We start from the raw sequence: 16,010 nt of genomic DNA, 5'->3' as shown, positions 1-16,010 counted from the left end.
TTGATGAGACTTTTCATTTCCAATTTTTATTAAGGTTAACATGACCTTGAAGTTGCAAAGAAAGCCAATTGTTGCATAATAACGTTTGTTGATGTGAAGTCAAGTTCGAACAATTGCTCAAGGTAAACATGACCTTGTAGCTGTATAAGCATATACGGTAACAATTTTTACAAGCATCAATCATGTAAAACAAAACACGTTGTAAGGTTCTATACATTTTATTCATTATATGTATCAACCAACAATGCCATAGCGAGAACCAATTTGACATGTTGCATTCTTATCATATTGATGTTTGCATTTCAGACAAATCAATTGCCCAGAATTTTTGTTGTAAACGTATTCAAAATACTTAACTATGCAGTTCATACAGCAGAATCCGTGCCCGCACGTCTTGCTTATAATTGTTGGTGGATTGTCTTCATTTTTACAAACTCTGCACGAGTCGATTTCGCCACTGCTCTGTAATTCGCTAGATATACTTTCAATAACTTTCGAAATATGCGTTGTCGCATGTCCAAGGAAAGAGTTTTGGCTTGAATTGTCAATGGTACTTTCTTCAGATTTTAGCATCAGCAATACTTTTTTGAGATTGTTGATTCTTATCTGAGCTTTGCCGTGCGACGATTTTATTAACTGTTGTTTTTTTAAATACTCATCTACAAAGTCAGTCTTCTTATTTTGAGTTGTAATAGCGTCTAGTTTTGCATTTCGTGAGTCTTTATGTCTTTTGATACTTTGATCGTCAAAATTAGCCATAGCTTTGCGTTTATTCGAAGTCTTTGTACTAGTCGAACTTGTTGATTCGTTGGAACTGTGCTGTGATGACTGAGCCTTGAAATTAGCAGCTGCATCGTTTTCTCGCGATCGATATTCTGTGTTAAATTCTTCGTCACTCATTGTGAGAAGTGAGTACAAAATTGGATTCTTTTGTATGATCTCACTGGATGTTGAATTCAATGGATGAGTTTCATCACCTAACTGAACACCAGTATTTGTAAGTTGTTTGGAGGCCATGTCGCTTTGCTAATCACACGAGAATGATTGAGTTTGTCAAAAGACTGGCTTTTTATCGTAAAATTTTGAGTTATATTATTTGTTTCTTATTTTGCTGCACATTGCGAAAAATGTTGATGCAACAAGATGCTAGATTCCACAATATGATCAAGGTCAACGTGAATATGAAATTGTGACGCTGTATGCAAGTTTCTCGTTCATGCATAGAAATGAGCGTAATGTCAGATATTGTCTGATCAAGTATTTTGATCCATCGCAATTCGATACGACATTGTTCGTAAGCTCAACGTTATTCCACTATACAATCAAACTATATCTAACCTGCTCGACTAACAACATACACATCATATGCATTTCAACATTTTATTTAACAACAAACAAACAAGCATATGAATACAGTCAAAACATCTAATCAGTGAAAAGCATTCGCACCCAGCCAGTAACGTCAGCTCGACACATAGCGCAGTCTCCATCGAACATCATCAGGCAGCAGTTTTCACAAAAAGTGTGCCCACACCTTGTCAAGGTACTGTTTTTTTCCTCATCGTAGCATATGGTACACGTTTTCAATCCTCGAATAGCCTCATCTTTTTCTTCTTGAAGTTTTGTTCTAAGCGAATCCAAAGCCTGCTCTTTTTCAAATAGGAGCTGCGATATTATCCTATCGGTTTCGAGTTCATGCTGCTCTTTTAGCGCGCGTTCGCGTTTAGACCACTCATCCTCGAAGAAACGCTCTTGATCATTAATCAAATGTTCGCTCGCTTCTCGCTGATAAGATGAAGCCTTTTGAATACACGATACCATTTTCTTGCAGACATCGCGACCTTCCTTTGACATAGCGTAGTCGCTGCTGTTCACAAACGCTGTAACCTGACTTCCAAGTCTGTTCAGTTGATAGCCGAACGACTTTAGATCAATTGACGCCGATTGTTCTGGTCGAGTGTATGGCTTTGTAGCATGTCGCTTGCCCTTGCCAGTCGTTTCGCTACTACCACTAGCAGCGTCTGTGTCCTCGAACTTTGGCAGTCGGTTTGCGTATTTCGGCATGATTTCGAGTCAATGTTCTCTCTTGGAGTCTCAAATCAAGAATGATGACAATAGCTGTCCGTGTCGCTTTATATACCCAACGGGCTGGTGCGTTTTCAGTATATAGACAAAGCATAGCGCTTACATACCAAAGTCCTTGATAAAGATGAATAGCAAATTTCTAACGCGTGGCAGATATAGACACTCGTACTTAAGAAAAACGCTGAACAAAGTTGCATGTCTGAGGGATTTTGATAAAACGTTCGTTAGCGAGTTGGGTCAGTACCTCAGAAAGACATTTCCCACACTTCGCGACGACTGTCGGTTGTACATAAAGCACGAATTAACAATTCAGAACAGGCGACCCGATTTCGTTATTCATATACCAAATGTTACCCTAATACTACTCGAATACAAAACATCGAATGTTACAACAAAAGTACGCAGAGAATATCTAACTCAAGTACTCGATACGTTTCACAAGTTTCGACAAAGCTTATGCGCTTGTGAAAATTCAAGCCATATACGCTTAATGAGTATTTTGCTCATTCGCAATTCTTCATCTCGACAAAACAAAATTGTGTGTGTGAAAAATGAGTCAATACCTAACAGCTGTTATATGCTATGATAAACATGAAAACAAATGTGGCATAAGCAAATCAGTGTTTTTCGTATATATACAAAACGTCAATAAATAATCACAGACAAATGCTATCATAACGTATGGATTGCATATTTTCAAATACGACCCTATAATTCCCCATCGAAACTCTACAGCCAAAATCGCGTGTCATGAGAAAATACAGTACAGCGAGGTCATCAAGTGCAAATAATATCGAACGTCATTTCACAGTAAAGTACATAGATAGATGAGTATTTGCGAGAAAGTTTAAATGCAAATTTATCAAAAACTACTGCAGATATTGGGATCAAATTTTGATCGAAAATAAAGCCGTTATGAAGAAATCTTTTTTGCCTTTTCGTTTTGCGATACATTGTTCAAAATGTGTAACGTTGAATATGAAGTTTTTGTGTGGATTAAATAATCACACATTGAAACGCCGATTTATCAGCAGAAAACTGAACTCAACTCTGATATTGTGTTTCTACAACGCACTTGAATTCATGACGTGCAGTAGATCTACGTTATTTCGCTTCATGTAAACAACCTTGGTGCAATATCGTACAACGAGGTTTAAGTGCATTTTCTTTGAAACCACTCAAAATATCAATATGAAATTTTCAGTACAGTACACAGATGGCTATATGCTACAATTACGTACTGATTAGTTTGCCCTGAAATATATGCTTCTATGTAAAATATCTGTCCGAAATCTTTTGTATGAAGAAAACTTTTTTGCTTTTTCGTTTTGCTTAACGAAATATGTACAGTTAAATTGGGAATTGTTTTCTGAAGAATTTGGTGTATAACACTTTGTATGTATGTGAAACATTTCGATTTAGCACGTAGAAAGTTAAACGCAACATTGATCGTTTTGTTTAAATCGGCATCGCGCAAAAATTCATTACATGTAGTGCGTCATTTCGCTTCATGTAAACAACCTTGGGTAAATATCGTACACCGAGGTTTAAGTCAAATTTCTTCGGAACTGTTCAAGTCATCACTATCAAATTTAAAGTACAATGCCCAGCTTATTGTTAGCTACAACTTTTCTATTGTAATTTTTGTTCCAACATACATGCTTATGAGATAAAAATCACGTTGAAAACGTTCGCAACAAGAAAACTTTTTCATCCTATCGCTTTTTGAAACAAAACTGATATCATCTTATAGAAAATTTCATTCCGAATATTTTGATATGACATGCGTGTATGTTTATTGTATCGCTTGATCAAGACTAGCCGAAAACCATTTTGCCTATAATCACGAATTCACTTTTTAAAGCACGAAACATGTACTGTAGATCGAACGTCATTTCTATCCATGTAAACAACCTTGGCTTGGGTGCAATATCTTACAATGAGGTTTAAGTCAATTTTCTTTGAAACCACTCATAATATCCAGATGAAATGTTCACCACAATATTCTATCATATGATAGCTACAATTTTTGTCTCGCCTATATTGTTCTCACACGACTCATTGTGTCAGATATTCAATTTTGCAAAATTCGCTAAGAAGAAAACTTTTTCGTGTTAAGAGCATTTATCTTCATTTTGGTATGATTTTGTAGGAAATTCAATTCCACGCATTTTGATGTATTACACTTAAACGTCTGTCTAAACACACAAACAATACAGTGCAATAACGATTTCGTACTAAACGCATTTCTGTCTTTAACTTTAGATTTTTACAACGTCGTCTTTTATCCATGTAAACAAACGAAACAAGATGTTAAGTTACATCGGTTTAACTCAATTTGCTCGATAGCGTCTCTTGATATTTAGATGATTTTTTCACCACAGTATTGCATCATATGATAGCTACAATTTTTGTTTCGCCTATATTGTTCTCACACGACTCATTGTGTCAGATATACTACTTTGCAAAACTCGCTAACAAGAAAACTTTTTCGTGTTAAGAGCATTTATCGTTATTTTGGTATTAGCTTGTAGGACATTCGATTCCACGCATTTTGATGTATTACACTTTACTGTAATTCTAAACACAACAAAAATACAGTGCGATAACGATTTCGTACTAAACGCATTTCTGTCTTTAACTTTACATTTTGACTCAACGTCGAAAACTCTGCGAATAGAACAGTGATTTCGTACAAAGTTTAACTTCGCGTTTCTTCCCAACCACTTGAGATAAAACCATGCTATTTGTATCATCTTGTTCAGTGAGGTATTAGCTATAAATTATACGCTGATAAATTTCCCCTAGCATTTATGCGTGTGTGTTAAAATCGCAGATGTTTGATTTGAAAACGAGTCGGTGAATAGAAAACTTTTTTGTACTCATTGATATTGGGGTGATTTGAACATCTGCTTGTACAGAATTTAATTCTGCGCATTTTGATACCACATACTCGATAGTGTGTTGAAAATTGGCTTCAATATTGACCGAAAACCATTTTGCTTAAAACACGCCTTTGATAAATTCTTCATAACATACAACGTCATCTCATTGAATCTGTTAAAGTGTAGATCTACAGCGAAATGCACTATACGAAAAAGTTGAGGTCGTGTTTTCTCTTCAAATAGTTGACCGATCTACCAAAAATTTTCGCATTAATATGAAACGTGTTAATAGCAACAAGTTTTGTGGGGATCATTTTTTGCTAACATATTCGCATTAAGTAGAAATTCTTAGTTTTTCGCATGAAAATCACTTCGCTGACAAGGAAAAAAATTCCCATTCAATACAAGTACATAACAATTGATACCATTCGATAGGGAATTCTGTTCTGCGCATTTTGATATATGATATTCCACAATAAGTCTGATCACAAGGAAACTACTTCGACAAAACGCATTTGCACTTATCGTCATTTTGAACTTTTCAGTAGAGTTAAACCGAACGTCGTTAGATAGCGAATAGTTGATAAAACTGTGTTTGTATCGAAGCGGTTTATGTTAACTGTCACATTAACGCGTGAACGCATTTCGATGAAATTTTCACAATCATAACCAGCAAATAAACAGGAACAATAAGAGTTTAAATATTTTGCAAGTAGATAAGTGGATATATGTCAAAATTTCTGTTTATTGGTAAAACTTGGGTTGATATGAAGAAAAGATTTTCATTTCGCAATATGATACAGTAATATTTGCATCATGCGATGGGGAATTTATTTCTGTGCATTTTGGTGTAACATACTTGATGTTTTTGTAAAACGCTGCAGTTATACGGGCAGAAAAACCATATCACAACAAACACACATTTCATGAATCGTAATTTTGACCCTTCGTTGTCAGTGCAAATCGACGACGTCATTTCAATAAAACTCATCTTTCAACTTAAAGGGGTGTTTACATATCGACGATAGAAAATTGTGTTTCTTTGACAGTGGTTTAAGTGCAATATCTATAGAACCAGTTGTCCAAATTCCATAAAATTTTCACCAGATGAACCGAAATTTCGATGCGCTCATACTGGTACTATTTGTGTATACAAAATCGAACGCGCGAGTTATGAAATTTTGATTTTAACGCAAATTTTCTCGATATTTCAAATTTTCAAGAACAATTGTACACATAACCATACTATTTGTATATCATTGTGTAGGCGCCAGTGTGCTGAACATTTTGATATATGTGGTTTGATATTTATTTTCTATATCTTCGTTGTACTAGTACAAATCACAAAACACAGTTGAAAAAATCACAGCGCGATAGTTGCTCTTTAATAAAGTTAGTGCGAAATCATATCGAGCTGCTTTCGTCAGTCGAACGTCATGAAAACATTTGAGTTCTCGGAATTGAAAATAAATATTGAATTGTTCAGGCTATGTAGAAAACTAAATGGGTATACGGGAATATTTTGTGCTGATGTTAAATGTTCAGTAATAAATATTTTGATGGATTACTCACATATTTGATATGATCTAGGATTATTTCAGAATGATAGGTTAGTAAATCTATGTTTGACTAGATTTTTTTATATACTCGCCTTTTGTCGTTTTAACATTGACTATAAAAATCTGCGTTGAGTACGCCTCATAACAAAATTTGAGACCTAAAGACCATGGATTTGCTTTAACTCGAAGGAAATACTGGATGGATTGTACGGACTCGTGCTTATCAATTTTTATGCCCATTTAAGCTGTGAGTGTGAATATTTCGGCTTGTATGGTCATGAAAAAATATCATCACAAAGTCAATATTTGTAGGATTTTTGCATGGTAAGTATGATTTTTAGATTTGTCATCAAATACACATTCGATCGTAACTCAAATCATGAAGAATAAACATTTTCCATGTGCTTTTCTGTCATTCTTCGTTTGGTCGTTGAAGGGTTCGGACGTGTTTTTCGAAGCTCTCGACGTCGTGACCTAATTATAATTTGAACTGCGCGGGTAAAAAACGCTCAGTTGCGGCTTGGACATTGACCAATACGGACGTGTTTTTAAAGCGCTCTGAAAAAAGTTTTGACTTTTAAATTTTTTTTACTACGACAGAATCTTAGTTGACTGATGGTCTTTGACAAAGACAGACTTGTTTTTGTGAGCTCTGAAAAAAATTTGACTTTGAAATATTTTTACGATTAAAAAGTTTCAGTTGACTTTTGAACGTTGACGAAGACGGACGTACTTTCGTGAGCTCTGACTATTGATGAAAAGTTTTGAGTTTTACTGACTTGTACTTTGAGAGTAAAATTGACTTCGCGTTATAGAATAGCGACTTGGTACTCAGGTTGTTGAATGACTGGATGACTGTAGTGTTAGGTTATTGTTATGAGATAACAACTTGACTTTGACTTGAGTTGTGAAATGAAATCATACTCTTATGCGATGTTAACTTTTGAACGTTTAGTATTGACTGACAACGAACTTTTGTGAGCGTTATATATGAAATGTTTGACTTACATTAATTTTTTTGAACGACTTGACTTCACTTTAAGTTTTGACATCGGACTGATCGGACGTGTTTTTTTAAGCCCTGACTGTTGTGAATAATTAAATTTATGTTGTGGTGTCAAGCGATTGACTGTCAGTTGAGGTTCAGATGTCGAGCTGTGCGGACGTGTTCATCGAGCTGCTGTCTACAAAAAACGTGAGTACAAATTTTTTTCGTTTTACTGTTTACAAGTTGCGTGATGATGTATGATGGTTGTAATGTGTTGGGTAGAAATTACTCAGTGCTGATACAGTGTCGATATGTTGTGATGAGCGATAATAGTGGATGATGGTGGAACAGAATATTCATTGAGCTATTTTGAGGAAGCGAACATATGATGGAAAAATGTTGCAAAAATATTAAATGACAATGTATTGAATCGCTTTTGTTGATATGTATGATATTGATTAAATTGTATTTGCATGCTGTAACATTTCTATTCCATTTCAGGGGGCTGTGGTGAGTATTGTAGTATAAATTTGTTTCAATAAATCATGATGAATGAAAACTGATTTTGATTCGTTTTGTACAGGTTTACTTGTATAGAAGTGTAATGCGTTGGGTAGAAATTAGAATCTACTCAGTACTGATATAGTGTCGATATGTTGTGATTAGCGATGATGGTGTATGATGGTGGAACAGAACATGAGCTACTTTGGGGAAACGAACATATGATTGAACAATGATTGCAAACATATTAGATGAATGATATGATATTGCTTAAATTGTATTTGCATGCTGTAACATTTCTATTTCATTTCAGGGTGCTGTGGTGAGTACTGTAGATTGTAGTGCATATGTATAGAATTCAATAAAAGATTATGACTGAAAACTGCTTTTGATTCTTATTGTACAGTTTTAGGGATTATAAGTCTATAGCAACTCTGTCGGTTGGTGTTCATGAGTGTGAGCTTAATACAGCAATGTTTGAGTAGTACAAAAATGTTTTCGCTTTTGTGGTCGCCAGCTGTCCGTGATCTGTAAAGTGAAAATACACAGAGCTATGAAGCATACAGATGTTTCGAAATTTTATCAATGATTGTATACTATGCATGTTTTGATTTAGTTCGTTTCAGATTTGACATGAGATGAAAACCTGACATGATTTGAACAGAGCTGGGAAATGAAAAGGTAAGTCTGTTTCATTCCACTATGAACACTTGTATTTTGACAAAAGAAGAGATAAAGTGAGTTACTTTATCATCATGGTTTCATTTGGTGTATAACACATGAACAGAGGTAAACCTAGCTAGCTTTTCGTGTACTCTATTTTGGATGATGAGTATGTCAGTAACTTTAATTGTACGGCTAGTAAAGTATGAACATGAATGCTTTGTTCAGATTTTCAGATGTGTGCTGGCAGTTCAAGTCTGGCAGCTGGAGTGAACAGTCGTGTTTTCTGGAGCTCCAACAATATGCTAGAAGGTAAGTAACTATGTTTGTTTTGCATTGCATGTTTTTATATGTTTCAGACTTTCAAGCAGAGATGTCATGCTGACTGGAGTTGAGCACAGGGCAGTGACAAAGTGAAAGGTAAGTACTTTTGACTGAATGTTTGTTCTATGCATGTTTTGTTTCAATACATTTCAGGAGTGCTTATCCAGTGATGATATGACAGTTGGAGTGAACAGTGGAGCCAAGCAGTCTTGTTTTTGGAGCTACTCAACAAGCCTTGAAGGTAAGTTTAGAATTTCTCAATGTTAGTGAATTGAAGTACTGTCACTTGCTTTTGGACAGTCGAACAGAACAGACGTGGTTGCGAGAGCTCTCATATCTGTTGTGTTAAACTGTTTTTATGATATGTTATGTTTGTTTGTTTGTTTGTGATGTACTATTTTTCAGATGCTGATGGCAGTGATGGGTTTTCAAGCTGACCTGAACAGAAAAGCACTCATATGGTAAGTACAAAATAGTTGTTATATGGGATGTTTTGTGCATGCTTTTATGTTTCAGGTGTACTTGCTGACAGCGACGAAGACGAATCAAGAAGAGGAACATTGTTGAGAAAGTGATTGGGACTTGAAAACAGGGTAAGTGTAACACTTGTGTTTGTTTAATTTGTAACATGCGTGCTTTGCTCTGTTTCAGATTTCACATGCAGAAATTAAACAGGATTTCAACTGCTGAGACACAAATCATCAAAAGTAAGGTAAGTTTTAATCCATTGATTTGAGTTGTACAATGTGTTCTTTACTTTATTTCAGATTCGAGTCACTGGTTTACACATGGAAGAAGATTTCCACGTCTGTTACTCAACTCTACAGAAGCAAGGTAAGTCGATCAAATTTTTGTTTTCATTTGTACTGCTGTAATGTGATGGTAAACTTATGCTATTTTTCATGTGTGTCATGTACAGATGGATAATTCAAGTTTGATCTGTGTTGGTTTATGTTCAAAAACGTTTTACATGTATGTGTGTTTGAAGATGTTTTGTTTCAGTGGATGTCCAGATGGCAAGCAGTACAGACGTGTTTCTTGGAGCTGCCAAACAGTGAGTACAAACGTTTTATATTTTTCAGTTGTTTACTCATAGAAGTCTGTGAAAGATGATAACAAGGGTTGAATCTATCAGTACTTGTGTCTAAAAATGCTGATGTGCGACGGTTTACTGAAAAGGGTAAATGCTAGCCAGTACTAACACTTGAGCAACCGTGGGATGTCGAACTAACTGATGATGCACTATGATGGTGAACACTTACTATGTGTATCGAAATGCTTTTGTTGATATTTATTATAGATGATTTGATATTGGTTAACATTTGTTTGCATGCTGTTAACATTTCTATTTCATTTCAGGGAGCTGTGGTGAGTATTGTAGTATACATTTGTTTCAATAATGTTTGAGTAGTACAAAAATGTCTTTACTTTTGTGATCGCCAGTTGTCTGTGATATGTAACGTAAACAAAAAACACAGCTATAAAGCATACAATTGTTTCGAAATTTTATCAATGATTGTATACTATGCATGTTTTGATTTAGTTCGTTTCAGATATGACATGACATGAAGAGTTGACAGTCGAACAGAGCTGAGCAATGCAGAAAGGTAAGTGTGTTTCATTTTTAGTATGAACACTTGTATTTTGTTTTTATATGGTATGTTTTGTGCATGCTATGTTTCAGGTGTACTTGTAGTCAGCGACGAAGACGATTCAAGAAGAGGAACATTGCTGAGAAAGTGAATGGGACATGCAAACAGGGTAAGTGTTACAATTGTTGGTTTGATTTTTACCATGCATACTTTGCTTTACTCTGTTTCAGATTTCACATGCAGAAATGGTCTCATAGCAGTGCCAACAGTGAATAAGGATTTCATCTGCTGTGAAACAACTCAACAGAAAGTAGGTAAGCATTGAATGAATGCACTTGAGCTGTACAATTTGATGTGATGCTTTTCTCTGTTTCAGATTCAAGTTCCTGGTGTAGACAGAGAAATGTGTTTGAAGAAGGAATTCTACTACTGTGATTCAACTCTACAGAAGCAAGGTAAGTAGAAACAAAATTTTGGTTTAATTTAACTCATGTGTTTTGCACTGCATGCTATTTTTCAGGTCTCTCGTGCAGTGATGGAAAAGAAGAAGATTTCAAGAAAGAATCACTGCTGCAACTCAGGCCTATAACAAGGTAAGTGTTTACTATATTGTATACAAAATGTTTCTCTGTTTTACTCTGTTTCAGGTTTCAATTGCAAAGATGTTGCAGAGATGTTTTGACAGCTTGAGACAGAAAAGAAATTCAGCAGCTGTGTCTCGACTCTAGCCACGAGGTAAGTCAAAACAAATATACTGGTTTGTATGTAATGTTGTTATGCCCTTCTATGTTTCAGACTTACATTGCTGTGACTGTTCCACAGTGGGTCAAAAAAGAGACGAATACAGGTTTCAAGAAGAAAATTGGCTGTTGAAAACCTGCACAAAATATGAGGTAAGTAAACTATTCTTTTGGTTTGTTTTGTGCTTTGTTATGCTTGACTATTTTTCAGATTGGAATGGTGGGTCGTTACAGAGCAGACTTTTGGACAACTGAGAAGTTGAGAAACAGAGAATGATTCAATATCAGCTAGGTAAGTCTTGATTATTCTGCATTGTAAAATGTGTTTCTTTTTCATTTCAGTATGGCTGTGGTAAGTACACTAACTTTCTATAATTTCATATTGAACTGTTTTGATGACTTGTATTATGCATTGCTAAATGTTTTTTTCATTTCAGTATCCTGTGGTAAGTACACTAACTTTCTATAATTTCATATTGAACTGTTTTGATGATTTGTATACTGCTATGCATTGCTAAATGTTTTTTTCATTTCAGTATAGCTGTGGTAAGTACACTAACTTTCTTTAATTTTCATATTGAACTGTTTTGATGACTTGTATTCTGCTATACAAAATGTGCTTTTTTCAATTTCAGGTCAGCAATGGTAAGTATATTGTGTTTCTTTATGTATAATTTTGTATACATATTGTTTTTTTCATCATAGCATGTTTTTTATATTTATGCTTTGTGTAAGTAAAATGTTCATAAATCATTCTTATCTTTAAACTAAAAATGTATTTTGATATGCAAAATGTCTGTATGATTTCAGTTGCCAGAGGTGAGTACCATTACAGTTGAAAAGTTAGTTTTGTTTAGTTAAAGTTTTGGTTCACAGTTCTGTTTATTATTTGGCAAAATTTACATGTATGCATTGAGTCTTGATTTCAGCTCGATTGTGGACTGAAGAAGATTGCCAGCAGAGGGATTGGATACAAAATACAAAGTAAGTACTGAGTTTCTTACTAAAAGTTTTGAGTTGTATTCATTGTGTGTTAATATGCTATGATTGCTATGAACATGACTTTTGTATTTCAGCGAAGACAACATAGGTAAGTAAAATTGTTATCTGTTTCAAGTTTACTGTTATAGTTCAATATTGTGTTTATAAATTGTAAGTTGTACAAACACATTCAAAAGTTTCTGATCATGCTTTCAATTTCATTTCAGCCCTACTACAAGACGAGTGTTTTCTACTACTAGACGTGTCAGGTTTACTTCCAGGCGAGCAGTGACAACAAGGCGCCTTTGTGGAAACAGCAAAACAAACAAGTGAGTATTAGTTGAACAATTGTTTGAGATTGTTTTAATGTTATGTTATACTTAAATGCAAAATTGTGCACATAAATTGTAAGTTGTACAAACACAGTGAAAGTTTCTGATCATGCTTTTCATTTCATTTCAGCTCTACTGCAAGACGAGCAGTAACAGCAAGGCGCCTGAACATGCAACACAATACAAAAAAGTAAGTATCAGTCAAACAGTTGGTAGAGTTGTGTGTTTTTCTTTAGCAGTTTGTGTTTACTATTTTATTTGATACATGGTATATTACACATGCATGTTTTTATCATTTCAGGCTGTTTACTTTCATCGTTTACTGTTTAACACAATTTGCTTTTCTATTTTCAGTGCCAATTTGCAAACCTTGATGTGGACACCGAGTAGTCAATACATACGTGTGGCGTATAGCTGCGACAAAACCGTGGGTCCATCGCACCGATAACTTGAACATTGGCCCGTGTATGGACATCAGTGCAACTTTGTGAATCCATGTAACTTTGTGAATCCATGTAACATTGCGAATGTGTGTCGATCGAAAAATGTGTACATTCTGCACTGAAACGAACTCGGTGTTGCAAGTGGCAAGTGTTGACAGTGTGTATGTTTATGTTTATGTTTTTACATGAAAAATAAAGGAGATTGTTCTCCTACCTTTTTTTCCTTGTTTTATTGTGCTGGCCAGCAATATTGATGTATTGATGTATTGATGTATGTGTTTGTGTATTAACGATGTATTAACTATGCATTACCAAAATCAAACAAAACTTTGGCACAAGAGACTCTAAGTATCAAATACCAACAATTTAGACGCAGACAATCACATGGTGGTACACCAGTCCGAATATACTCATTGCTCTAGCCAGGATTGCAAATTACTTGTGTTGACTAGCAAGGCTCCCTAGTAACGGAGCAGTGTTACTGGCGTTTTTTGGGTCGATAGTGCTTAGGTGAGGTTTTGCTCGAATCGGGAGCGGGTCACTCGCTTGGGCGAGTTAGTTTTCGCTCGTAGTTTCCAATCTGGCTAGATCAATGTAAGGTTGTTTTGACTGCTATTTGGCAAGCAGAAAGACAACAGCGGTTAATTGACTGAGTATGGGCGACCGAGGTATGTAGGTGTCAATAGACCGACTCCACAAGTTGCGAAGCGAACCGATAGCACTTGAGGGGAAACGCCTCGGTTTTCGGTTCTAACATGTGTTATCCATGCTGTCGTTATACTCTGGCAAGGCTCCTCAATCTATCGCGAGGGACACTCATTATTGCCCGCAAGCTTTAGAACCTGACGTGGGTCGATGCGTATGCGAGTCCGAGGACGCGATGGCATTTGATAAGGCTACCAACCGGTTGATAACACGCATTGTTCAAATTGTTAGGTTTAAGTCTGCTAGGGCTGGGGTGGGAAGGCGACTTCTCTTGTACTCAGACAAGAGGAACGGTCACAAGTCCGTAAAAACGCCGAGTGACACCACTAGCTTGCAAACGTACAAAGCAAAAAACTTTCAAACTTGAATTTGAGGTAAAATGATAAAAAAAACTATATGAATGACTAACCGATATAAGATATTTTCCATATGGCAACAAACTATGCTACTCAATGTTGCGTTGAACATTAATTGCGCCTTACGAACTACTCGTGTTGAGACTTACATTGAGTGACTCGTAAACGTAAAGCAGTTACTCGCTTTTGACTGCATACACATTTTGTACAACGGTTCGTTATTGGTATAACTTGTCTTTCAGTGAGGCACATTAACATAAACGTTCAACAGTATTTAGGCTTTATATTGCGCTTGTAGAATATACGAACAAAACACACTATATAATCTACAATCGATCGCATAGTTAGCTACTTGAGTTGATATTGACAAGCGCTGGTCAATCATCTCGTTTGTAAGCTTTCGAGTGTACACAGTAGTTTGCAGTTTTGTTTCACACATAATACAAAATATGGATGAAAAAAATCTATATACATAACAGTTTGCGATATTAACTACTTTTGCCTCTTGGCCAAATCTACACTCGATCGCATAGTTTGCTACCTAGGTTGATATTAACAAGCGCTGTTTGAAAAGCAGTATTACTTCAATGCTATGGTTTGGTTGTAAGATAAAATACTAGTATATGATGCATTGATGTAACAGATATGTAGGCACATTCGTATAGTAGAAGAAAATTCTCAGCAGCAGCTGGTCTGCAATCACTACAATGCGATTTTGCAGTTTGATACGAACGTGTTTTGTTCACGTGAAGTTGAAATGAAAATCTGTCGTGTCTGATCAATGAAATATATTTGATAAAATAACACAGTTGAAAGGCAGTAACATATCTAATGTTGTGCTATGTTACAGCTCCACAAATAGTTATTCGTCTTGCAAGATACTGGAACAGATGTCCACATGTTATTGTATATTATCTGATTTAGGATATTTTGAGAAATTATGCAACAGAACATTTCTGCAAGATGTGAAAAAAATATCTATTTAAATGGGATTTCTGAGGTTTAGCCATCGCCGAAAGGCCAATGTTTCTTCGTTAATGCATGGCAAAATTAAAGGCTATATTGTTTGCTAGTATGCTAGTCCGTATTGCATATTGCAAGGTGGTAAAGCGGCTCTTTTCATTTTGCTGTGAAAAGAACGGTCACAAGCCCGTATAAAACGTTGAGTGACACCTCTTGATCATGTAGCTTGTATGAAACGTGTTTATACAACCACAGTAGTTCAAAGCAGAACGCTTTTCCTTCTTCGAGGGAGAAGAAATCTGGGTGCAAGTCCCGGCTTTGGTTATAACACGAATACTACTCGCTGCTCAATAGCAATATTCATACTCTTAGACAGTCAAGTTAATCGCGGGACCAAATGCCCATAGGTTCGATTTTGACTTGCTACACTCACGATTGAAATGAACCGTTTAAGCATTCGCTGATAATAGGCATGCAATAGCAATCCAACGCTGAAATGACTCACACTCCTACGCAATTAATTTGTCCGCGGGACCAAATGCCCATAGGTTCGATTTCGAGTTGCTGGAACAGACACTGTAAGCTAACTCGGGGATTAATCGGTTTAACGACATGAAAATCCTCACACTCAACGATTTTTTTTGTTTTAGGAATATTTGGAAAAATACGGGTATCTACGGACTATACCGAGAGAGATTTCAAACAGAAAGATCCAGGTCCACTCGAAGCTAGACCGCAAACATGCCATCAGGTAGTCCGTATAATAAAATGAGCCTCGTTCTGGGAAACCGGGGCTTAATGCATGTACGTAAAAATGTGTTTAATACTAGCCATTGCAGTTCGCTCCGGCTTATCAGGGACGATGTTTTCCGCTTGTATGGTATTTTGCCTTT

The 16,010-nt window shown here is 35.9% G+C and overlaps 1 protein-coding gene and 1 long non-coding RNA gene across 17 annotated transcripts in view; both read left to right on the top strand.

Annotated features, from left to right (window-relative positions):
* Positions 1–16,010, top strand: part of LOC127863923 (stromelysin-1-like) — a 61,609-nt gene that overhangs the window by 25,049 nt on the left and 20,550 nt on the right. For both annotated transcript variants that reach the window (XR_008041247.1, XM_052403609.1), the window contains exon 2: positions 15,768–15,868. Coding sequence is in view for 1 of the 2 variants with exons in the window: in XM_052403609.1 (XP_052259569.1) it covers positions 15,768–15,868 (101 nt within the window). In the remaining variant the exon portion in view is untranslated. The remainder of the gene's footprint in view (positions 1–15,767; positions 15,869–16,010) is intronic.
* LOC127863924 (uncharacterized) lies at positions 6,944–14,058 on the top strand. Of its 15 annotated transcripts, none has more exons than XR_008041259.1 (5): positions 6,946–8,699; positions 8,910–8,993; positions 9,159–12,647; positions 12,781–12,840; positions 13,005–14,058. It is a non-coding gene; the product is annotated as an uncharacterized LOC127863924 (long non-coding RNA). The 15 variants fall into 15 exon arrangements; XR_008041260.1 differs by having other exon boundaries at positions 6,947–8,993; positions 9,159–9,246; positions 9,411–12,647; XR_008041262.1 differs by having other exon boundaries at positions 6,948–8,993; positions 9,159–9,246; positions 9,522–12,647.

Source organism: Dreissena polymorpha, unplaced genomic scaffold, assembly GCF_020536995.1.
Source record: "Dreissena polymorpha isolate Duluth1 unplaced genomic scaffold, UMN_Dpol_1.0 chrUn060, whole genome shotgun sequence".
In the NCBI taxonomy this organism is placed as follows: domain Eukaryota; kingdom Metazoa; phylum Mollusca; class Bivalvia; order Myida; family Dreissenidae; genus Dreissena; species Dreissena polymorpha.
This window is presented reverse-complemented; position numbering and strand designations above follow the sequence as displayed.